The following is a 24,578-nucleotide window of genomic DNA, read 5'->3' on the forward strand; positions in this document are numbered from 1 at the left end:
ATATAATGTTCTATAAAAAAAAAAAAAAAAAAATAGGAATCATCATTTGAAAGGTCTAGATGGATGTAAGTAGTTGCCACGTGTGAGGTGGATGAACCACCACCATTTTTTAGGAGTAGAACTAGCACATAAGTGTTTCAAAACGATAGTCAAACTTCCAGAAGATTCCGTTATAACGGACGGAAAAGTCATTTCCTCTTCCTACATACCAAAACGCGCGCCAATCCCATCTCTGCTTCTTTTATCTGCTTTCAAATCCCTTTCATCTCTCTCTCTCTCTCTCTCTCTCTCTCTCTCTCATGGCGACTGTTACTGCAACTCCCCTTTCCTCCGAGACCGAGAAACTCTCGAAGCTCCGATCAGCTGTCTCCGGACTCAATCGGATCAGGTATGCAACCATTTCCATTGTTCTCTCATTACACGAAGAAAACGCTCCGTCTAGTTTTCGAATTTTCAAAATTTCGGTTCTTTTAGTTTCCCGCACTTCAAAATCTCAGAACTGAATTGGATTTCATTGTATTTGCAGCGAAAACGAGAAATCAGGGTTCATAAATCTCGTATCTCGCTATCTCAGGTAGATCCCGTGGCTTCTTCTTACGTTTTCTTTTATCGATTTTGTCACTGGCGACTGAACTTTTGATGTTTTCGTTGCGGTTGATTGTGTTGAAGTGAAGAAGTGCAGCAGATTGAATGGTGTAAGATTAAGACTCCGACTGATGAAGTTGTTATTCCTTATGAGAGCCTGTCGCCACCTCCGAATGGTAATTATCTGATCTGACGTGTTTACAGTTTTTTTTTTTTTTTTAATTGACAATCTAGAAAATTGGCAGATGATTTTTTCTAATTCCTGATTGATTAATGCTACTTCCAACTCGGTTACTCGACTCGAAACTCCGCCGAGCCAACTCAACTCAATGAGATTTCAAGGAGCAAGACTCGGTTTTGAGTCAGCAAGACTTGTTGAGTTGGTTTGCTAATTCAGTTAACTCGATGCAACTTGAACTAAGTCTCATGTCGGTTTTTTAATGATAATAAAAAAATAGTGGAAGATGAGATTGGAACACATGACCTAACCTCACAGTGAAGTGTGTGTGTGTTTACTAACTTGTCGTGTGTTGTATATGTGACAGATTTAAGCCTTTTTTATACTCGTACCTATTCCAAACATCTACTATTAACCTAAACACTTCTTAGTTTATAATTATTAATTATCAAGTCAAGTTGAGCTGAGCTGAGTCTTCAGGTTGACCTGATTCAACTGAATATATTTCTGGGTTTTTGAACTATAGAGTCTAGATGTGTCTGAAGTGTTTTGGAGATCAAGGTTCAAACTATCATTTGACTGTATTGTCTCTCCATATAAATTTATCGTGACACATTCCATATATACAATATGATATGTTCTGTTATTATTGATCTTGGTATGATATTGAATTTCACTGAAATTATATGAAGGCAAATAGATTGACGATACATTATGATGCTTTCCATTTGCATTGGAATGAACTGAGGATACAAACCGATGTAAACTATAATATCCAATACATTTCCATACTGTGATATGAAAGTTTTATCGTATCGCCCAATGAATTTATCATGATACATTGCCTGTACAATATGATACATTGTTATTTCCAGTGTATGTATTTGTAGTTTCCTTTTTGTTGAACATAAGTTTGATTATCAATAAAAATATTTCGAACTTTCGGTGATGATTCCAATTATTCGGAGATGTGCAGATCTTTCGGAGACCAAGGAGCTCCTCGACAAGCTTGTTGTGTTAAAGCTCAATGGAGGTTTGGGGACGACGATGGGTTGTACTGGTCCTAAGTAAGATCTTATCCAAAATATCTGTAATCAGCATCTTCTTATTTTTTTTATGCATGAATAAATAAATAGGGCATTACCTTGTTCCATGAGCAAGTCCATGTGTATGATGAGCCAAACCACACATCCATGGTGATGGTTAGACCATGGATTATACATTCACCAAAAAAGAGACATGAACAGATGCATTGGTTGTATCAGAAGTTCTGATATATCGTTTCTTTTTCCCACCAACATGTCACATGTATAGAATATCCAATCCACTCATTGAGCGGGACACAACATCAAGATCAATGGACAGCCAATGGTATGACTCAATGGACTGGTATAGCCCATCCGAGACTGGATCGGCTTGATTCTTGTATCAGGTGATCATCATAGTGCAGCCCGCCTTTTGCACGGGTTGGATATTCTACACAAGACATGCTGATGGGAAAGAAAAAGGACTGTATCAGAACTTTTGGTACAACTGCTTATCTAATCCTTTTTTCTTTTTTTTTTTTACACACGCACACACACTCACACTGGTGGAATTTCACCACCTATGGGTACTCAAACCCTTGACTGGGAGTTGAAACTCCCGAGAATCTACCGCCCGGGCAAGAGTAAGGACCCTTATCTAATCCTTTCTTGCCAAAACTTGCCTTGACCAGATGTTTTTAACTATCTTATCAATGAACTTTTGCCTTTTGAATGTGAGAACTGAACAATTTGTGAAATTTTCGTCTGATAGTGTCATTGGTTCACCACGATTAGATAGTTATGATCAGTGGGATATTTGGTCAATCCATTCACAGCTGGGCCCACTGGATGAATGGTCAATATCCTTTCAACATCTGCCATGTGCATGAATACAATATAGGAGGATGGTGACTCCAGTGGTCCCAGGGGCACCATAGGAAAACCCTATGTATATAAATACATGTACCTATGCAGGTAAGTAGATATTTGTTACGAAGATGATGAACCCACCTATAGATCGTCTAATCTGACCTTTGAGTGTCTCTGTGATTGTTTTTGTCTTCACTTTAATGTCTATTGTTTATATCAAGGATAATGTTCCTTCTCATAAGAAGTGCTGCACGAACTCATTCAAATATCATAATCTGCAACGTAGACTTTTGCCTCCACTGGTTATTTTTTGGTTGGCCACAATCTTAACTGTGTAATTTATTTTATATTTCATCCCTTGGTGATAGGTTAGCTTGGATGGATCCCGTTGTCATCTTTAAACAATACAAAAATAAAAAAATAAAAAAATAAAAAATCCCATGTTTCATATTTCTACCTTGTTTGTCTTGGTTCACCACTGTTCCTGATCATCTGTCAATCTTGGCTCTGGACAAAGGATGGTCCTACAATTTTTGTACGTGTGTGTGTCAAATTGTCAAATGAGTGTGATGTGAAGCAAAGGCCTTTTAATCACCTTACCAGAAGAACTTGAAGATTCTTGATAAAAGCTTGGATGACTGTAGATTTGATTGAGTTACAACTTACTCTTATGGTTTTACGTTGACAATTCATAATAATTTTTGTGCTTAAAATCTTGTTATTCATCTGACTTCTCTAGGGCCTCTGTCAGCTCTAAGTTGAGTCCTGCTCTCTGAATGTTGATCTTAGTGGTTTAGCTGCTTTTACTTGAGGGTATAGATGAAGGAAAAATCTCTTGTTTTTGCAATTCATGCAGCCTAAGATATCAATTCTCACAATGATAACAAAAAAACTCTTACAAGGAAAAATTCTGAACTGATTGATGTGGTTGTATGGTTTGATAATCCTTTTTAACCCTGAAACGTGCAGATGTCAGTGTTGGGCATGGATATGGGGTGTCAGACACACTGGCTTTTAAAAGTCAGATTTGCTGGTGTCCATGCAAATATTTGAAATAAGTATTACGTTTCTTTCTTTTGGGTTTTCGATTCAAGCAGAGACCGAAACCAGTATAGGCTGGAGCCTGGTTCTCTTCTAGAAGGATGGTCACTCATCAACTCAACTAAAGAGCTGGAGGCGATAAAGTATTATATTCCAATACTGTAATTCTTACATGTAAACAAATCCTAAAAATAATAATGCAAATATAACCTTAGAAAATTATTATTTACGAGTAGAAAGGTATTTCCCAATAACCAAAAGAAACTAATAATTAAACGTGAAAGTTATTTCTGTTATGAGAGGTGTCGATGATTCTCAGAGTTGCAGAAAAGGACACATATCAACATGGGAAAATCCACAAAATGCCATCTCCTTGTTAGTTGTTACATAGCATGGATCCTTCTCGGTTCACCTGGATAATAGATTCTTGCGAAACATGCCAGTGTGTACTTTGTTTATTTATTTATAGCTAAGTCTCTATCAATATATTAGTCTCAGGGTGTTAAGGGTTTCCCAATAGCATAATTTGTATTTTTCTGTTCATACTTCATGGTATTGTATGATCTTAAAATTACACTTACTGGAAGCATGTTATTCCTGATTCAGCGTCTTCATTTTGTCAAGTTGTGTTTTGTCTAAATGGTATGCTTTAATATATGTTACACTCCTAAAAAAGATAATGTGGCAGCTTATAAACGAAGTTCCACCTGTATACTTCCATGGTCTGAACTGTTTTAGTTCTCTTGCTATGGTACTTCTGCGTATTGCTAGTGGAATTGTCTTTCTGAAGTATGAGGTTAACTATTGATCAAAAGTATAATGATGGACTTTCACTAAATCTCTCATTGTTGGTCCACTTGCATTCCTAAAGGAATGTCTCAAAAGAGAATGATAGTTTCTGTTATGGATCTTTGCTGTATATTGTGGTTGTATGCTTGCAATAGAAGTTCTCTAAGGGTCCGTTTGGATTCAAGGTATTTGGACGTCCTATGGATTTCAACTACAGGGTATTGCTATACCCTAGTGTTGTAATTGCTGGGAATTATCATCATTTGTGTTTGGGTAACATTGGTGTTTTAAATTTCTTACACTATGTAGCATGTAGCTTATGCTACATAGCATAGCTTAGCCTTAATGCTATGTGCTTCATGCAAATAGCTCAAGTCCTGTGCAACCTATGCTACACGCTAATTTGCATACGCTACACGCTACATAAATTACGTTACGTGCTTCTTAGCTTACAGTAAAAGTTATTTTTTCAATAAAATATTAAAATCAATTAATGTTGTCAATGATTTCTGACATTTTCTATTTTCAATAAAAAAAAATTAATTAATCTTTTCAATGATTTTAGTAAAATAATTCGAGTAACTGTGTTAAATGAGTTCTGAAGCCCTTTCTTTACCTTTATTCTTACTCTTTGCCCTATTTTTTTCCATTATTTTAGGTTGTGTTTGGTTGACCAAATATCATGAAATTTCATTACTAATCAATAATTTGGTGCAAAATATCATGAAATTTCATTATTAACCAGTAATTTGGTGCAAAATATCATGAAAATTTATTATTAATCAGTAATTTGGTGCAAAATAATGAATATCATGAAATGACATGATATTTGTTGCCACAAACCATAGCCTTAATTAAAGATCTAAAAGCAGCATGTAGCTTACCCCTCATGCTTCAGAGGGGTGAATGCTACACTCCACACTATTTGCTATTTAAAACACTAGGTAACATTTTGGAATAGGTGATTGTGACTCCCATAACTTGAATACCTATGTTTTGGTTGAATTATATCATCATTGTTTTTGGGTAATATTTCGGAGTAGGTGAATGTGATTCCCATAACTTCAATACCTACATTTTGGCTGAATTATAAGTTAGCAATCACACATGGTATTGATCATATTATGAAATGGCTTGACGCCAATCTAGACCACCCATCATGTGTGTCCCACACTTGGTTGCCCATCCCTCTTAAAAAATCGCTTTTATCAGATGAATGACTTGGAACTTGATTGCCTATCACTATAAAAATCACTTTTGCAGATGATACTAAGGGCTTGTTTGTTAACACTGAATTTTTTTACTTAATGTGGAATTTGGAAAGCGCCCCGTGTTTAGTGGTGTTTGTTAATGCCGAACATGGAAAGCACTCCTAATTTTATAGTGAATTTTTTTAGCGAATAAGGTCTAGCTTAACGGTGAATCCAAAATGCGCTCCGCCATTTATTTATTTATTTATTTATTTTAAAATCCAATATTAACCTCTGCCAGAGAGATTTTTTCCTTTACAAGATGCACAACCCAACTTTTAATGTACGACACTTCTTTAGGCCCACCATGATTTATGTATTAGATCCACACCGTCCATCAACTTTTTTGTATCATTCTAGAGCATGATCCCAAAAAATATGCACATCCAAAGCTCAAGTCAACCATACTACATAAAGTTGTGGAATGGAATGACTACTGTTAAAACCTTCTTGAGGTACACCATGAAGCTTATTTGCCATCTAACCTCTTCATAAGGTCACACAGACCTGTATTAAGGGAAAACACAAAAATCAGCTTGATCATAGCCTTCCGTGGCCTCAAGGAGTTTTTAATGGTAGGCACCCAATTCCCACGGTTTCCTGTAGTGTGACCCACATAAGCCTTAGATTTGCCTTGTGTGTGTGTGTGTGTGTGTGTGTGTGTGTGTGTGTGTGTGTGTGTGTTTTTATGTGTGTGTGTGTGTGTGTGTGTTAGTTTCTAAAATGATATGAAAAAATGGATTAATGGTGTGGATAAAATATATACATCACGGTAGGCCCCACAAAGCTCCTTTATAAGACCGTCCGTCTCTAGCTCGATTTCGGTGGAAATGGAATGGCTGGTGTACTGGTTTGGGTAGGTGTCATTCAGGACAGGGCTGCCGTTTCTCGAGCTCCCAATTATACGAATGATTCAAAAAATATCAAAGTTTCATGGGCCCAAAATGATGTATGTATTATATCCACACCGTTCATTCATTTTGTGAGATCATTTTAGAGCATGGTACTAAAAATTATTCATATCCAAATCTTAAAGTGGACCACACCAGAAATAGCAGTTGGACAATGATTCTCACCATTAAAACATTTGTAGGGCCCACCATAGCGTTCATTTTCCATCCAATCTGTTCATAAGGTCACACAAACCAGGATGAAGAGGAAAAACATATATCAGATTGATCCAAAACTTCTGTGACCCCTAAAAGGGTTTCAATGGTAGATGCTCAATCCCCCACAACTTTTTACAGTGTGGTCCACTTGATCATTGGATCTGTCTTACTTTTCTGTTCAAGCCTTAGGACGAGCTCTCCAAATGAAAGGACGGTTGGGATATAACACACACCTCATGATGGGACCCACAAAACTTGTTGATGTCAACACACCAGCCAATCCCCTTCTGGTTGGTGGGCGTAGTACACAATTCCCGCTTGGGGAGCAAATTAGGTGAGACCTCGGATCCATCGAGGTGGGTGGGATGCTTGACTGTGGGGCCCACTGTGATGTATGTGACTACATCCACACCATTCATCCGTATGGAAAGCTCATTTTAGGGCATTATAAAAATAAATTAAAAATTAAAAATTAAAAATAAAAAAATGAAGCAAATCCAATTATCAAGTGGACCATAACATAGGAAACAGTGGTGATTGACCATTAATGGGCCATGAAAGTTTTGTGCCACATGAGATTTGGATCATTCCTTAAAATGATTTGTAAAAATGAATGGAGGGCGTGGATAAAACACATACATTAAAAATTTCTTGTGGGCTATAAAAGCTTTGGATTAACATGATATTTATTTGGTCTTTTCATCTGGGTATTTTTTACCATATCAACGGGTTAGATAGCAAATAAACATTCTAGAGGAATCTATGAAGCTTTTAATGATAGGGATTCAATTACGATTATTTCATATGGGTAAATGTGTCAAATTAACATATTTCAAATATTTCAAACATTAGTTAACAAACTGGTTGCTCTAAATTCACTGCTAGCTTTCCGACTTTAGATTCAAACTTCAGATTCAGACTATGAACTTTAGATTTAACAAACAGACCCTACCTGTCCCTTCAATAGTTAGGGAAATGATGGCCCATATTGATCATTCTACAAATTGTTAGATCATTGATCTAGACCATCCATCAAGTGAGTCCCACCCTTGATAGCCCATCATCATAAAAATATTGATCACACTACAATATTGATCAATGGGTGCTCCATATTGCCCATACTACAATGGTTTCGATGACTTATCTATACCATCCATCACGTGGTACCCATCAACATAAAAAATACCTTTCTTGGAAGATCCTAACAATCTATTCAATTGTTAGGGAAATGGATAGTTCATATTGATCACAATACAAAGGGTCCAATCATTGATCTAAATCATCCATCTTGTGGGTCCCATCCTTGGTTGCTCATCACTCTCAAAAGATCACTTTTTTGGGTCATCCTAGTTGTTTGTTCGATTCCTTAGGAAATGGATAATCAATATTGATCACACCAAATGTAGTTTGATCATTGATCAAGACCATCCATCATATGGGTCCCATCCTTGATTGCTCATCCCTCTCAAAAATCACTTTGGTCGGGTGATCCTAATCTTCCAATCAATGCCTAGGGAAGTGGGTGGTCCATATTGATCATACTACGAATGGTCTGATCATGGATCTGGATCATCTATCTATGAGTCCTAGCCTTGATTGCGCATCCCTATCAAAAAATCACATTGTTCAATGATCCTAACTGTCCAATTAATGCCAAGGAAATGGATGGTTGATATTGATCATACTGCAAATTGTTCGATCATTTACATAGATCATCCATCATATGGGTCCCTCCTTTTATTGTCTTTTCCTCTCAAACTCACTCTGGTCAGATGATCCTACCTATAAACTCAGCGGCTAGGTAAATGGATGGTCCATAATAATCATACTACAAATGGTGCCATCATTGATTTAGACCCTTCACCATGTGGGTTCCCACCTTTATTGCCCATCCCTCTCAAAAACTCACTTTGGTCAGATGATCATAACCATCACATGTTTTCCTCCTTTGATTGTCCATCCTTCTCAAGAGGGGGTAATTGCTGGGTGGAAATCAGAACATCCTAGTTTGTGTGGGGCATTGTAATTCTTTTATTTTATGTATTGAGATGCCCATCGGGATTTGAATATCCGGCATTCCAATGTCCAGAAACTCCAAACACAAAAATCATGCTCCAAGTGGAGATTGGTAGCATGGACAAGGGGCAATCATATTATCCGATCCATTCCATCAGCTGCTTTCTTTTCTAATTTTGAGGCAGTGCTCCTAAAGTCAGAAACTGGATCTTTAAGGCTAATTGGTTTCTTCCTCCAGCTGGTACTTTCAAAATTAATTTTGACGGAAGCTCCTTTGGAAATCCAGGACGGGCTGGTATTGGTAGGGTTGTTTGTGACTAATAGGTATAATTCTCATTGAATTCTCTGGTCCTATTGGCTTCCGAGATTCTAATTTGCTGAAGCTATTAGTCTTTCACAAGTCATCAAGTCTTGGTCTTATTTCAGCTCTCCCTGCAATTGTCGAAGGTGATTCTGCTATTGCTATTGGTTGGGCATCTTCATGGACTAGTCCATGCTGGATAGCAGATTTAATTGAAGAAGCTCCAGAATTATGTAGAAGCCAGTTTGTTTCTTTTGTCCACACTCCCCGGGAGGCAAATGGAATTGCCGACAAGTTGGCCAAGGAGGGAGTTTCCAGCCCAGCCCTGGTCATTTAAGTTAGAAGGCTGGGAGGCTCTGCATAGTTGTTGCATTGGTCCTTTTTCCCCCCGCCTTTTTTTTTTTTTTTTTCGTCTTTTCCTGTTTTGTTGTTATCTCTCTCTCTCTCTCTCTCTCTCTCTCTCTCTCACACACACACACACACACACACACACACACACACACACACACACACTCTAATAGTGATTTGAATGCCCCCAGTCCAAATATTCCTATTACTAATATTTTACCAGAATCGCTGATATTTGGTTACTTCTAATGATGTCTTCTGAATGTGCATGTTCCAACATATGCTAATTTCTCAAGTTTCAACAGCTATGCTTTGATATATCATCATCTCAGCCTTCTATGAACTACTTGGGTTTGGCAACTGGATTCAAATCTCATTAAGTTAAAAATCAGCAATTTGGTTGGAGTTTTCAAATAGATTAACGTAAGCAGATAAAAAGAATCTGCAGTTGAGTTCAATAAGCAATTAGCAACTAATTTAAACCAAAGTTTTAGTTCAAACGACTGAAAATCTTGGAAATCAAATTCTTTAAATGACAACTTTCACCGATGTAGAATTGTTCTTGTTATAAACTGTGGTCTTATCACCAACATTTAGAGAAGGACAGTAAGGGAAATCAGATTTTGAAGAATCGCTGGAAGTAAATCATATATATATATATATATATAAGTCTGTCAATGATAGGATCAAAATATTCCAGAAAACTAGAATCATGCGAATATATACGCTTTGATATATGTGTGTGTGCGTTCGTGGATGCATGCTTGCTTGCTTTCGAATTTCTCATGTTCTAATTAGATGGAAGTATTTCTTTGTAGCAAGTACCTTGATATTTCTTCTCTCTTTTTATTTTATTTTTATTTTCTTGTTTTATTACAGGTCTGTCATTGAAGTTCGTAATGGATTAACGTTTCTTGACTTAATTGTCATCCAAATAGAGGTTCGCTTGTAAAAGACTTTCTTGCTTTTTTTCCTATTCTATTTTGGCTTGTGTATGATATGCCATTTTCAATTGTTGTCATTAGTCTCTCAATACCAAGTACGGATGCAATGTGCCACTGCTTCTAATGAACTCATTCAATACACATGATGATACATTGAAGGTGAATGTTCTTACTTTTCACTGCTTTTCTGTGGGTGTTGTGATGTGTTCAAATGGATAACTAGTTTAACCTGTGCTGTGTAGATAGTGGAGAAGTATTCCAATTCCAACATTGAGATTCATACCTTCAATCAGGTTTGTGAAACTATGAATGATATATGTTGCTGAAATATCTTTTTTAAGTTCTTTTTCTAAGTCTTAATTTGTGACTCTATCCTTAAAATTGATGTTCCTTCTTTAGAGTCAATATCCTCGTTTGGTTGTTGAAGATTTTATGCCATTGCCGTGCAAAGGGGAGATTGGCAAGGATGGGTGGTATGTTTTCACTTCTCCCAGTTCAGTTGTTAATATATTGGGGTGTTGTTTTAATATACACATGTTCATCACTATTAGGAAGAGGGTTCTTACTCACCAGTCACCATGGGAACTGATGAGGGTTGTTTTGACTCCAAAATTTTAATGTTTCAATGTTCAAACCTAATATGCCTTTTCTTTTAAAATTAAATCTTTCAATATTGAGGATGCATTACCTGTAAGTCTTAATTTGTGTTTTCGTTCTGGAATGAGGAATGAATAATTATTCTCTCATGGCAATCATATCTTTGCAGTGCATGTTGCGAAATTTGATGCATCTCACTCCAATCTCAGTTTGTTAGCTTTATAATAAGTTGGGCCGTTGAACTAGCAATACCTCTGTTGTCTCTCTTAATTGAAATGTAGTCTAGCTTGCACTAGAATTTGGGTGCCCTAAGGATGCAAATTAATCTTAGATTTGACTTTATAATGTTGAATCCATGATGTGGCTGACTGCAGGGTGCAGATTCCTGGTGAGCATTTTTAGTAGAGAAAGAAATCCTTCAAAATTGGGCATTCTGTGAGTAACTCGAGTGATGTGCATGCCCAATCTCAAGAACCAAAGAAGGAAATCCACCCTCACTCACAAGAGAAATCTATTTCATTTAATTGTTATGACTCCAACTACATTTTTAGGACTATTTACACCAAGCCTTAGTACCTAACACTTTAAACCATTGACTCAAGTTTGAGACCTAGAACCGTGCCAGTTAGGAGTGAATTGGTGCAAGTAGATAGCTCTAGAAGTGCAAGTGGAAGACCCAAAAGAGCATGGGTGGAGTTTTAGAGCAAGTGGTTAATTGTCCTGCATCAAATTGGTATCAGAGTAAGAGGTGTCATGTTCGAGATTCCTCGTCGGGGGTGATTAATGTGGGGGCATTTTCACATTGAGCTCGAGTGGGGTGGCCTGTGGGTTGCGGGGGGCTCGTGTGAGGTAGAACTCATGTGATTTGGGGCCCACGAGGGGGTGGAACCCATGGATTCGGGGCCCACAAGGAGGGTTTGACCAAGGACCTAACCCATGCATGTGGGGCTTGGGTTATGAGATAAAGGGATTAATTCTCAATGCTCTATCAGTTCGAGCTTTTAGAGCAAGTGGTTAATTGTCCTGCATCATGGAGGTAACAAGAAAAGACTTGATGATCTGTGGTCTAACTAAAGTTCTGGCCCTTGATAGAGTGGAATGCCGGAGCAGGATTCGTTTAGCCAACCCCAATTAGTTGGGATAAGGTTTAGATGATGATGGTGATGTTTCATACTCCTAGCTTCAAATCCTGACCATACAAACATTAAAAAAGAAAATTACTTAACTACAATTTCACTTAAAGAAGCAAAACGCAAGAAAATTCAAAAACACATTTCCACATTTGTTTCATGTGAGCTAAACCAAAGTAAAAGTGAAGCAACACCTCTCCTTAGAATCCTTTGTGTGAATTGATTTACACGTTTTCCCCCTAAGAACATGTGTGCCAATGTGCATGGTGCACACGTGTGAGTATGAGTGCACGTGTGTCTGCGTGCATGTGTGAATGAGTGTCTGTGTGTGACACACTCACATATGATAAGTAGCGGGTATTTATTACAAAGAAACAAAATGAACTTCAAGAGCGAGGAAAGAATTCCCAATATTGATTTACAAGTTTTCCCCCTAAGAACATGTGTGCCAATGTGCATGGTGCACACGTGTGAGTATGAGTGCACGTGTGTCTGCGTGCATGTGTGAACGAGTGTCTGTGTGTGACACACTCACATATGATAAGTAGCGGGTATTTATTACAAAGAAACAAAATGAACTTCAAGAGCAAGGAAAGAATTCCCAATAAATTAAGAAGGGCAATTGGCCCCTTTCTCTATCTAATACATCAACCAATAATATTTTTGTCTGCCATCAAGAGCAAAGTAAATCCTTAGCCTAGCAAAGAGAAGAAGGAATTCATAACGATCATAAAATAGTTTCTGTAGCTCATCGGAGCCCCCTCCCACCCAGTTAATGACATCAGTGGGGTCCCTTTCGATGATAACTGTGCTGGAGCACCTGTTATCGACAATCTGACCCATGTCTAAGGCCAAAGCTTCCGCTCTAGTTGAGTCGCCCTCCACTACTAGGCTGGAGGAACAAAAGAAAGTTGTTCCATAGATAATTGATTTTTATGAAATGAGGCACACACGTGTGTAAGCAAGCAACTTTAGTCAAAGGTGAAAGGACGAGCTGCTTCTTCCTCATTTCTCAACATGCCACTGATTCCACTAGTAATGGGATTACATTGCTAGGACCCATTGAAATTGAGCTTCCACTAACCATTCTATGGACACCTTCGTGTAGGTAAACCTTTTATCAGGACATTTTTGCTATTCATACTCAAGGACCAATTGTAGAGAGTTTGAATAAGATATCCCTCAAAACTTGGGTCTCAAAAGTTTCCATTTTATGAGTTAGTTTTGATTCCTTCTGTAGCTTTGGAAAGATACACCACTATGTCAATAAAAATCCTACTGTTTCTTTCCTTCCATGTTTTCCAATAAAGAGCAAGAGGAAGCATTCTTTGAAGGTTTTGCCTTTAGATTTGGATGGTCCCCCTCACCAACTTCTCATGAACAGTGTTCAAAATGTTGATGTCGCGTTACATATCACACCCTTGGGATACAAGTATGTATCGGTTATTGCACAGGGTATATTGTTTGTATCAGGTAATTTATCGCAGTTTTTGGGAAACATGGGGAAACATTGGGAAATTGGTTCAATTTTTCAATGAAACTTTAGGGATTTTTTTAAAAGACCCTAGTACATACTTTTAAATCATAACATCTCAAAAAAAAGTGCACATAATAGGTTTCCTTTATATAGGGTCCTAAGCTATGCGCTGCTAGATCGAAATTGGTCTTAATTGACAATTGGTTGAAGGGAAATTTCAGGAAAAAAAAATATTTTATTATTATTTAATTAAAAAATGATTTTTATTTTCTAAAAATTGACTAGGACTAAAAAATTCAGTAGATCAGCCCTCATACATGCTTGATTTCATGTTTGGAGTGCAACATTGCAAGCAATTTGGAGAAATTGGGGAAATTTTGAAATTTCCCCCAAATCGGGCCACCTATACTCGAATTTCAAAATTAGAGTGTATGCGATGATCATTTCATCAAACACTCCTAAATACTTGGAAATCAATCTCAATTGACAGCTGGTAGAAAGAAAATTTTGAAATATATATATATATATATATATATTATTTTTTTAATAAAAATATTTTTTTTCCCAAAATCTGAAGATAAAAAAAAGTTAACAAATTAATAGATCAGCCTAAGTTAGAATTTTGAGGGGAAATTGGGAAATTTTGGGTTTTGGGGATTTTTTTTTTTTACATGGAAGAAGTTCTTGGCCGATATCGTCGATATTTGTCGATATCGACCAATATCGACGATATCGGTTATATATATATATTAAGATAAAGCATGCGATATATCGGCAATATTGCACGATATTTTGCGATATCATGCGATGTATTGCACGATACACAGCAATTTGGCTTCTTTTTTTTTTAAATGTCTTTTTCTTCTTTTTTTTTTTTCTTCTTTTTTTTTGGTATTTCTAGGAGGTTTCGTGTTGCTGACTGCCAATATCAATAATATCGGCTGATATTATCAATTTTTCAAACACTACTCATGACTAGTGTTCGAAATATCGGTATCGCGTTACATATCGCATCCTTGGGATACAGATACATATCGGTTATCGCATGGGATATATTGTTTGTATTGGATAATTTATCTCACTTTTTGGGAAACATGGGGAGACATTGGAAAAATGGTTGAATTTTTCAATGAAACTTCAAGGATTGTTATAAAAATAAATAAATAAATAAATAAATAACCCTTAATTCACACTTTTAAATCATAAAATCTTAAAAAAGAAGTGCATGTAATAGGTTTCCTTTGTATCGGATCCTTAGCTACGCGTTGTCTGACTGAACTAATGCAACGATATTCAAATTGAATGCATAACATTTAGATTGTTTGTGATGATTATTTCATCAAACACTCATAAATATTTTGAAATTAGTCTTAATTGACAGTTGGTTGAAGGGAAATTTCGAAAAAAAAAAACTTTTTTTATTAATTTTTAATTAAAAAATGATTTTTATTTTTCAAAAACTAACAAGGACTTAAATCAGTAGATCAACCCCTCATACATGCTTGATTTCATGCTTGGGGTGCAACATTACAAGCAATTTGGGAGAAATTGGAAAATTTTTGAATTTTTCCTAATTTTCGCCAAATCATACCTATACTCAAATTTCGCAATTAGAGTGTATGTGATGATCATTTTATCATATACTCCTAAATACTACGAAATTAGTCTCAATTGATAGCTGGTTGAAGGAAAAATTCAAAAAATAAAAATAAAAGATCCATGGAGAACATGAAGAACCAATAGATATCAAAATCAAAGCTCCAACTCCATTATTTTTAATGCAATACATAAAGAATTAATGGATTTATAACAATTTGTCATTGATTTAACATAATTTCAACAAAAAAAGGATCAAAAATTGAAAATGCTCACTAGCTCAAACATGTGGGATATATCGACACTACCCGTGTGTTTTGTACTGCACAGGTGGGATACAAGATATATTATGGGATATATCAACCGATATCGTCGATATTTAAAACATTGCTCATGGCCTCTCCTAGCTTTTCTAGGACCATTGTACAACAAATAAGTGGCAGGATGATTCATCCTTCTTGCACAAGAAGGATATACTACGGAGTTTGTGTTCTGGTGTTTGTGGTGATGAATTGTGAGGCATGTCTGTGACTGCCATCCAAATAAGAACTTCAACTCAAGGGGCCAAATAAACCCAAATGAGGGCACAAGACTGAGCCTTTCCCATGAGAATTGATAACAAATAAAAGTCAACATACATTGGAATATTCAAATGACTTAATGATTACCATAAATGCTTATCCATGTGGTGTAAGACAGCGTAATCCAACCCTAAATGGATGTTGTATTTAAAAGGGGCAGATTTATGCAAGCATTAACAATAAAAATTCAGCATTATACATCATAAAACAAGAAGGAGCTAAGGAAAATTCAGTAATGATCATGGCCATCCATCACAAACACGTTGTATTGAACCTTAAAATCTGAATTTAGTTGAATCCGGCGAAAAATAGGACTTTCGTCTTCCAATAGGTCCTTCTGACAATCTAAGTAGATTTTCTAATCCAGGAAATATGAATTTTCTTGATTGAAAAATTCAGAAAAAATGATGATTCTTTGATTATGGTTCAAATCTAGGGCCTTAGATGATGGGATTTGAGGAAGATCAAAATATGCATATGTGGGGATCAAGATCTTCAAAGATCTAATGATTTGGATTGAAAAGAAATGGATTGGCTTCTAAATCTAGAGAATTTAGAAGAAAAGGAAGAAAATAGGTTTAAAGAAGATAATACCTTCAAAAAAGAAAGAAGGATAGAGAATGAGAAGATGAGAAATCACTTCCCTGGGCCTCACGCCCTCTTTCAATCACTGGAAGTCGAAGACAGAATCATCCGGCCATGAAGAAGCAAAAGTTTTCTTTTTTCATAAACATAACATATGTTCCTCAAAGGTTTATGGCAAAACACCCTTATAAATTCGAAATTACATTAAATAACCAAAATGCCCCTATTAAAAAAGTTTTAAAAAAAAGAAATTCGTACAAAAATTGTGCGCGCGCAGTCTCAAAACTCAAATAAATAAAATATTCATAAGAAAAACTCAAATCCAAGATGCCCGATGGGCTCCAATGATAGTGCAATGAAGGTGAGCCGCGACGATCCAACGGTCCCGATCACACTATCCTCACAATCCAACGGTCAAAATATTTCATTCAAACAACTTACACACGTCACAAACACATATAAAGTCTTCAACCTCTAGAGACCCGACCCGTACCCGTCATCTAACCACATTGACACCAAGGTGTCCTAAATCGGTTACGTATCGGCCGTAACGGTAACGGTGGGACCCGTTACGCGATACGGGGCTGTATCGGCTATGTCCCGATTTTGTACCCGTAACGGCCGTTACTGACCCATAACGGCTGTTATGGGCCTGGAAAAAAAAAACTTACTTTTTCCTTTCTTTTCTTCTTCTTCTTCTCTTTCTTCTTCTTCTTTTTCTCCTTCTTCTTCTCGGACAGCTGCGGCCCTGCTGCGGCTGCGGCTGCAGCCTCGTCGTCTTCTTCTTCTTCTTCTTCTCTCTCTCTCTCTCTCTCTCTCTCTCTCTCTCTCTGTTCTTTCCCTCTTTCCCTCTTTTTTCTTCTTCTCTTTTCTTTTTAGTTTCCCTCTTCTTCTTTTTTTTTTTCAAGTGTACCACACTAGCTTAGCTACTGTAGGTACGTGTCACTCTAAGACGAGCGCTGACGCTCCTCGAGCTCCGAGTTGTATGAACAGTACAAAGGAGATCAAAGTTATATGGGCTCCACAGTGATGTATTTATTATATCTGCACCGTTCATCTATTTTTAAATATCATTTTAGAGCATTACCTAAAAAATGAATCGTATCCAAAGATCGTCTGGACCACACCAAAAATAGCAGCGGAGAAGATGATTTTCACCGTTAAACAATTCGTAGGCCCACCATAACATTTATTTTCCATCCAATCTGTTCATAAGGTCAAAAAGACTTGAATGAAGAGGAAAAACAAATTTCATATTGATCTAAAAGTTCTGTGATCCCAAAAAGGGTTTCAATGGTAGACGTTCAATCCCCCACTGCTTTTTGCAGTGTGGTCCACTTGATAATTAGATCTGTATTATTTTTCGTGTCAAGCCTTAAGACGAGCTCGTCAAATGAATGGACGGTTTAGATATAACACATACCTCATGATCAGACCCATAGAACCTACTTGCGTGAAATGAATGGACTGCGTACGAGTTACGCAGCACGCTGCACATTTTATTAAATTGTACATGTGCCACATGGGCCCCACCATGATGTATATATTTTATCCATGCCGTCCATCCATTTTGCCACATCATTTTAGGTTATGATTCAAAATATTAGTAAGATCCAAATCTCAGGTGGACCACAGCATAGGAAACAATGGTTATAGAATGCTCACCATTAAAAATTTCTTAGGGTCCACTATAATGTTTATTTTCCATCTAACCTGTTAATAGGGTCACACTGACGTGGATGAAGGGAAAACACACATGTCAGCTTGATCTAAAACTTTTGTAGCCCCAATAAATTTTTAATGATAATCGTTTAATTATTGTTGTTTCTTATGGTACGGTCCACCTGAGCTTTGGATCTGCCTCATTTTTGGGCTTATGCCCTAAAATTATTTGGCAAAATGGATGGACGGTGTGGATATAACACATTCATCACGAGTGGGGTCCAAAAAACTTTGACACTCGTGTGCTACACTTCACAATCCGAGTCCTACCTAATTTGGGCTCTTAAAAAATTGTACACTAGACATGTATTAACTTAAAATTTACCAATTAAATTATGGACTGTAATTGCTAACTCAAAATGCCAAAATCAAATTGTTTGAATAGTTTTGATTGTTAATTTGTGGACGCTTATTTTTTAAAACAGGGCCTTTTGATTTATTTATTTTTTCATGATTCACTATCCAATCAATGTCCACCAATTCACAAGTGGGATAATGCCAATAAGTTGCATGAATATGAGGCTGATTTGGGGCATGAATTGGTCCTCCAAGTCAGCCCCAAATTGGCAACGCGATCTACCTGAATTTAATTTCATTTTTTTAAAGAACTATTGGGAGAAAGATATTAAATTGTTAAGTATATAAATTAGATATTTAGAAAATTAAATATATAAATTTTGTAGTCAAATTCAAGTTGTCTGGTTCAAAAATTAATACAACAGTCCAATACAACTTCTCACCAAAGAGTGGACCGTTACACCACCATAAACATGTTCCAATTTATAAATGAATGCATAGTTGGAATGCTTGGAATATTCCGTATTTAATCCATATTTTTTTGGCAAAAAATAAAATAAAATTGCGCCGTTACGGGCCATTATGCCCCCGAATCGCCGTCACGCCCCCGTATCCGTATCGGTTTTGGAGGGCACCGTTATGCCAACCAATACCGATACGGGATACCTTGATTGACACGGGTAATGCACGTCTCTTGCGTAGATATACTTTGAATGGTCCGATGTCCGCATCACAATGTTTTTAAGAGATGGGTGTATGAAATTTTTATCGTCCAATGGTAATTGTTGGGTACTATAAATAATAGTTGTCATATGTAGTTCTTTGGTACTATATAGTCAAACAGGAAAACTGCCACTGCTCAGACAAACAGTTGAAAAATGGTGCTCACTTGATTATTTCTCATGACTAAATAGATAGGAGAGCAATTGAACAGCATTAAATCCAGTTGTCTGCTATTGCCTTCTACTCACACCTGCTGCACATATATGAAGGTATCCTCCTGGTCACGGTGATGTGTTCCCATCTTTGTTGAACAGTGGCAAGCTTGACACATTTATATCACAGGTTTGTGTAAGGACAGCATCTTTGTGCAGCTAGTTGTGATATTCCTATGCTGACATTTGTATTTTTCTAGTTGATCTTAACTCATTTTCATTGCTTTTTCTTCTCTTTTTGTTTTTTTTTTTTTCCTTTTGTTTTCAGGGCAAGGAATATGTTTTTGTTGCCAACTCAGATAACTTGGGTGCAATTGTTGACTTAAGTATCCTTGTCATGGTTTTCATGGCGTAATTCTTTCATGTTGTACGTTCCTAATGCTTTTCTATGTCCAATCATATTTTGGGTGAGAAAGAAATAGGGGCCTACCCAGCCTCCTGTTGGTCCACATGGGCAGTGAGACAAACACATCTGGGCATGGATGCTTTTTCTATTCAGTTTGACTGCCTATATGACCAATCACAGCCACAAGGCATGTGAGGTACCTTTTTCTAATTTCAAAACTGACACCATATGAAACAGGTGCTGCTTATTTCTAATTGAGCGCCTATAAGTCCTTTCCTTTTTCTAGTTAAGTATATCGCATAATTTGCCTTTATTGTAGTCCATAATATAAGAACCAATCATGTGGACGATGATCCTTGACTAAATGGAATAGAAATCCTAAGTCATTTGATCCAACACCAGAATGAATACTGTATGGAGGTACCTGACAAGCATATTAATAATAAACAGTATAGTTTAGGGCTTTTTATAAAACCTCCATATTTTGTTCAGGTGACCCCAAAAACCTTGGCAGATGTAAAAGGCGGCACCCTTATTTCTTATGAAGGAAAAGTTCAGGTATGGGTTGGAAATCAACTATCAATGCTGGCATCTCTGTTCTCAGGGCCACTTGGTTGTGCCTTTCTTATTCAAAAATTGTGAAATACTTGATCATTGCAAACTACTTAACCTATCTCGCTCTCATATGCTTTTAGTTGATCTGCTTCTTAGGCCTTTTCTCTTTGCGATGTCATGCTGATCCATTCACACTTGGTTCTATGAGATGCAGATCGCATGCTAATTTTCCATGATCTGTATACTATCTTCAATACTTAAGTCTTATTTGACATTATCTCTTTGTGAAATGCAGCTTCTGGAAATCGCACAGGTTCCTGATGAACATGTAAGTCACTGTGCCACGTGATAACTTTTTTATTTTCCTTTCTTTTTTCTATGTATTAAATATGCTGCTTGGCTAATCAACATTTCTTTCATGTGATGTGCTCATAGGAAGTATGGATTTCTTGAAATATGCTGGATATATGATTCTAATTCCTATTTAATCCAGGTCAATGAATTCAAGTCGATAGAAAAATTCAAGATATTCAATACCAACAACCTGTATGTAACTCATGCCTTGTATTTGATGTTCTCCTAAAATCGCATGTGTACAATGATGGCATGCTCATATATTTTGTTTAGGTGGGTGAATTTGAAAGCCATTAAACAGCTTGTGGAGGCTGATGCACTTAGAATGGAGATCATTCCAAACCCTAAGGTAGGTGCATTTTCTTGCCTATCCTGGGATTGGCATTGCACTAATGCACTAATAAAGTTTCTAGGCTTATCATGTTTAAGTTCTATAAGGTGATGATGAAGTTACTGGTTTTGCTGGTTTTTCCAGGAAGTGAATGGTGTGAAAGTTCTTCAGTTGGAAACAGCAGCCGGAGCAGCTATACGGGTATGCATAAAATCCGCTACATCATTCTTAAGATGCCATGTCTACTTCTTGTTGCAGTTTCTTACCTCAGTGTGATCCTTCTCCCAAACCAGTTCTTTGATCATGCAATTGGTATTAATGTTCCCCGATCTCGGTTCCTTCCGGTGAAGGCGACATCTGATCTGCTCCTTGTCCAGGTTAACCGAAAGTCCTGCTGATGATTCCCTTGACTTGGCTATGGACTTTTTCGAGCATTGCTAATACTTGTGTTTGTTTTGTAGTCGGACCTTTACACCTTGGTTGATGGCTTTGTTATCCAAAACAAAGCTAGAACTAATCTGGAAAATCCCTCTATTGAATTGGGGCCCGAATTTAAAAAGGTAAGTTTATCCAGTTATACTGGGTGTTCTTATTAGGTCTATAGGCCCTTTTTTCCTTACATGATTTTTTTTATTTTTTTAAATCTTTTCCTCTTTCCAGGTTGGCAACTTCCTTAGTCGCTTCAAGTCCATCCCTAGCATTGTTGAGCTTGATAGCTTGAAGGTGGCTGGTGATGTATGGTTTGGTTCTGGCATAACCCTCAAGGTATTAGACTATCGAATATAATTCTACCTCATATCTATATATGTGTGTGCGCACACATGAGTATGCATACTTCTGTGGTTCTTTCCTTTTGGATCATTGATCTATTTCATGCCAATTCATGCTATGAGATTATATGAGATAGACAACATTGCTTCATCTGTTACTGATGTCTGCCCATTATTGTTAACACAAACTCATGTATACTCCATGTAACTAAATAAGGCAAATAAAGCAATCAAGCAAGCTGATAACTAAAACTATCGTGGTAAATGTTAAATAGTTACATGGTGCTAATATTGAGGGCCTATGGGAGCTAAAACGAGAAGAATAAAGGAGAAGAAAGATGGATGAGAGAGACAACGAGAGAGAGAGAGCAAGAACATGAGATGCTTAGGGCGTATTGAAACCCTAGCCCTCCACTCTTATTTATAATAGTAAAAACATGAATGGGTTCTATGGGTCTTATTGCATGGACTTGTGAATGGGCCCTATGGGCCTTATGACATATACTTGGGCCCAATGGGCCTTATTCAACCATCAACCTTTCGACACTCTCTCTGTATCTTAATGAGGCTTAACTTGGAACAAGGGCTAACATAATCAAACCTAAGAAAGAAAGAAATTCTTCTCTAACAGTGTGGAGTTGCTTCACTTATGTGTAACAAGCTAATGCTTGCATTAGGTAGAGAAAAGATGCATCCACATAAACAGTACTCCTAAACGATTTGGATACAATTCTTTCCACAAAACACTCGGCGTTGAAGTGCGCTTCAAACTCTCATTACTGCTGCAAGTCTCGCGATTCCCACCTTGTTATCTAGAAATTTCTGTTTCCTCTAGCTGGGTGTTCTTTTTTGGATCCTTTTTGCTTCCATTAGTGACAAGTTAGGTTTCCATTCCTTTTGAAACTATTCCCATTCCACTGCCGATCCTCTCATCGACAGTTGGCTGGCCTCACTTGAATCTATGTCACTTTTGGAGTTGAAACAAATGTAACTGCAATATGAAGGCTGCTCAAGTCATTTTGAATTCTACAAAGCATCGACTTTTGTCATTTCATCCTAAAATAAATTGAACATTCTCAATTCAGTTAATTGGTGTGCCCAAATGTGACCTAAATATTTATTCTTTTTATTTTATTTCACTTTGCAGTCTTTTCTAGAAAATTATGTCTTGTGTTCTTTTAGGTCTCTCTTTTGAAATATTCCCTTCTAGAAATGGTGATTATAAATTAACTAGATGACAAGAAGAGTGGTCTGATTCTCATGCACCTGACTGCATGAGAATCATCTATCTAATGAAGTGTAGTTTCATAACTAGAACATGGTAGTTGACCTTCTCTTCCTTTCCTATCAACGTAACAAAAACTTGTTCAAGTATGTTTTGCCTCCATTTCTTTTAAGATTTCATGAAATGGCATTTCCTGTATGACCGTCTTAAGGGCCTGCTTGGATGCAACTTCCACTGAAGGTAGTATCTGAAAAAGCAGGTCCATAACATCGAGTGGGCTTGTGGGTTTTTTACCTCTTATTTCATCGAGCAAAGGATCAAAAGGCAGTTGTGAATGTGCATGCAAACATGTATGTCAGAAAGGGGTTTGGCTCAAAATGGTCTTTAGGTGTCAAACCCTCGTTTTGAGGGTGCATCCAAACGGACCGTAAGTATGCATAGTTTATCGATAGCTTATTCACATGCTTTCTGCATCCAACAGTGTCTTCACAGTGAGCCCTAGTGTCCTTTTATATTCCTAATTAGTATTTTCAAGCTGTGAACATCTCACATACAACTAACTGTAAATGCTACTAGTTTTTGCATGGCATCCAACACATCCAGACAGGTTGCCCTACCATTAAAATGGGACTCCATCATTAAAATAGGATGGCCCCACATGCAACCTGGCTGGATGGGTTGCATGCTATATATACTTAGCAGGTGTGGACCCCACATGCAGCCAGTTGCATGATGTTCTCATCTACAGCTACTTGCATGTGAGAAGCTCTAGTGTAAGGTTTGTATAAAATGTTTTCAATTTTACATTATATATGTAAACATTCTCTCATAGGGGAAAGTGAGCATCATTGCCAAAGCTGGAGTGAAACTGGAGATACCTGATGGAGTTACACTCGAGAACAAGGTAAAGAAGGATACTTTGGATCTCTTTTCAACTCTTATTGATCACCATTCATCAACCCATTAGGCATTGAAATGCTTTCCTACTAATGCACATAATGATGTTTTGCCAGGAGATCAAGAGCGCTGAGGACATTTGAGGGAGGCTTCATGTGTGATATTCTTCTGTCCTTGTATTTTGGGTGTAACCATCTTATGCATGAATTGCCAGAGAGCTACTTTGAGCTTTATAAGTGATTAGTTGTATGTGGGAACATGTTCTGTAAGTATTTAAAGTAATATGTTTGAATCTGTATACAACCACGTTTGAATCTGTATGCTGGTTGCATTTCTTTTAAGATGATCCAATTGCTGCCACTGATGTGTGGTTCATGTATCTGGAATGCAATTTAAAATTTGTTTCCCTGCCAAGGCAACTGGTACAATGATGATTCACATGTTTGAGATCCGGGTTGTTCATTGGGTAGGCTTCCCATCATGAGTGGGCCATTGCACAAAAATCAGGTTGATCCTCTCATCAGTTGGGCCAGGTGAGAAGATTTTATGGGTGGTGAGAAAAATTGATCAATCAATGTACATTTAATTTACAAAGTATGGTCTACTTCATGGACGGAGCAGCCTGTTTGTCCTTTGACCATGGCAGATGCATGTGGGCCCATCTGATTAACAGCTGAGTACCCTTCTCATCTCTTAAAATTGTACATTTATTCTGGTTCTATTT

General features: G+C 37.2%; 1 protein-coding gene across 2 annotated transcripts; it reads left to right on the forward strand.

Annotated features, from left to right (window-relative positions):
• Window positions 1–253: 253 nt before the first annotated feature.
• LOC131243097 (UTP--glucose-1-phosphate uridylyltransferase-like) lies at window positions 254–24,214 on the forward strand. Of its 2 annotated transcripts, XM_058242192.1 has the most exons (21): window positions 254–388; window positions 527–574; window positions 670–761; window positions 1,740–1,830; window positions 10,392–10,452; window positions 10,538–10,615; window positions 10,699–10,749; window positions 10,856–10,929; window positions 19,434–19,506; window positions 19,645–19,702; window positions 20,096–20,142; window positions 20,215–20,280; window positions 20,573–20,605; window positions 20,771–20,823; window positions 20,905–20,980; window positions 21,107–21,163; window positions 21,256–21,339; window positions 21,424–21,522; window positions 21,623–21,727; window positions 23,790–23,861; window positions 23,971–24,214. In XM_058242192.1, the coding sequence occupies exons 1-21, from the start codon at window positions 300–302 to the stop codon at window positions 23,995–23,997; spliced, it is 1,434 nt and encodes a 477-aa protein (XP_058098175.1). In that variant the 5' UTR covers window positions 254–299; the 3' UTR covers window positions 23,998–24,214. The 2 variants fall into 2 exon arrangements, with proteins under 2 accessions (XP_058098175.1, XP_058098176.1); XM_058242193.1 differs by lacking the exons at window positions 19,645–19,702; window positions 20,096–20,142 and having other exon boundaries at window positions 256–388.
• Window positions 24,215–24,578: the final 364 nt, after the last annotated feature.

This window comes from Magnolia sinica, chromosome 4 (genome assembly GCF_029962835.1).
Source record: "Magnolia sinica isolate HGM2019 chromosome 4, MsV1, whole genome shotgun sequence".
Lineage (NCBI taxonomy): Eukaryota > Viridiplantae > Streptophyta > Magnoliopsida > Magnoliales > Magnoliaceae > Magnolia > Magnolia sinica.

Coding starts and splice junctions, on each gene's coding strand:
- LOC131243097 (XM_058242192.1), top strand. CDS start 300: ATGGCGACTGTTACTGCAACTCCCCTTTCCTCCGAGACCGAGAAACTC. Junction 389..526: donor TCCGGACTCAATCGGATCAG/GTATGCAACCAT, acceptor TTGTATTTGCAG/CGAAAACGAGAAATCAGGGT. Junction 762..1,739: donor CCTGTCGCCACCTCCGAATG/GTAATTATCTGA, acceptor GGAGATGTGCAG/ATCTTTCGGAGACCAAGGAG.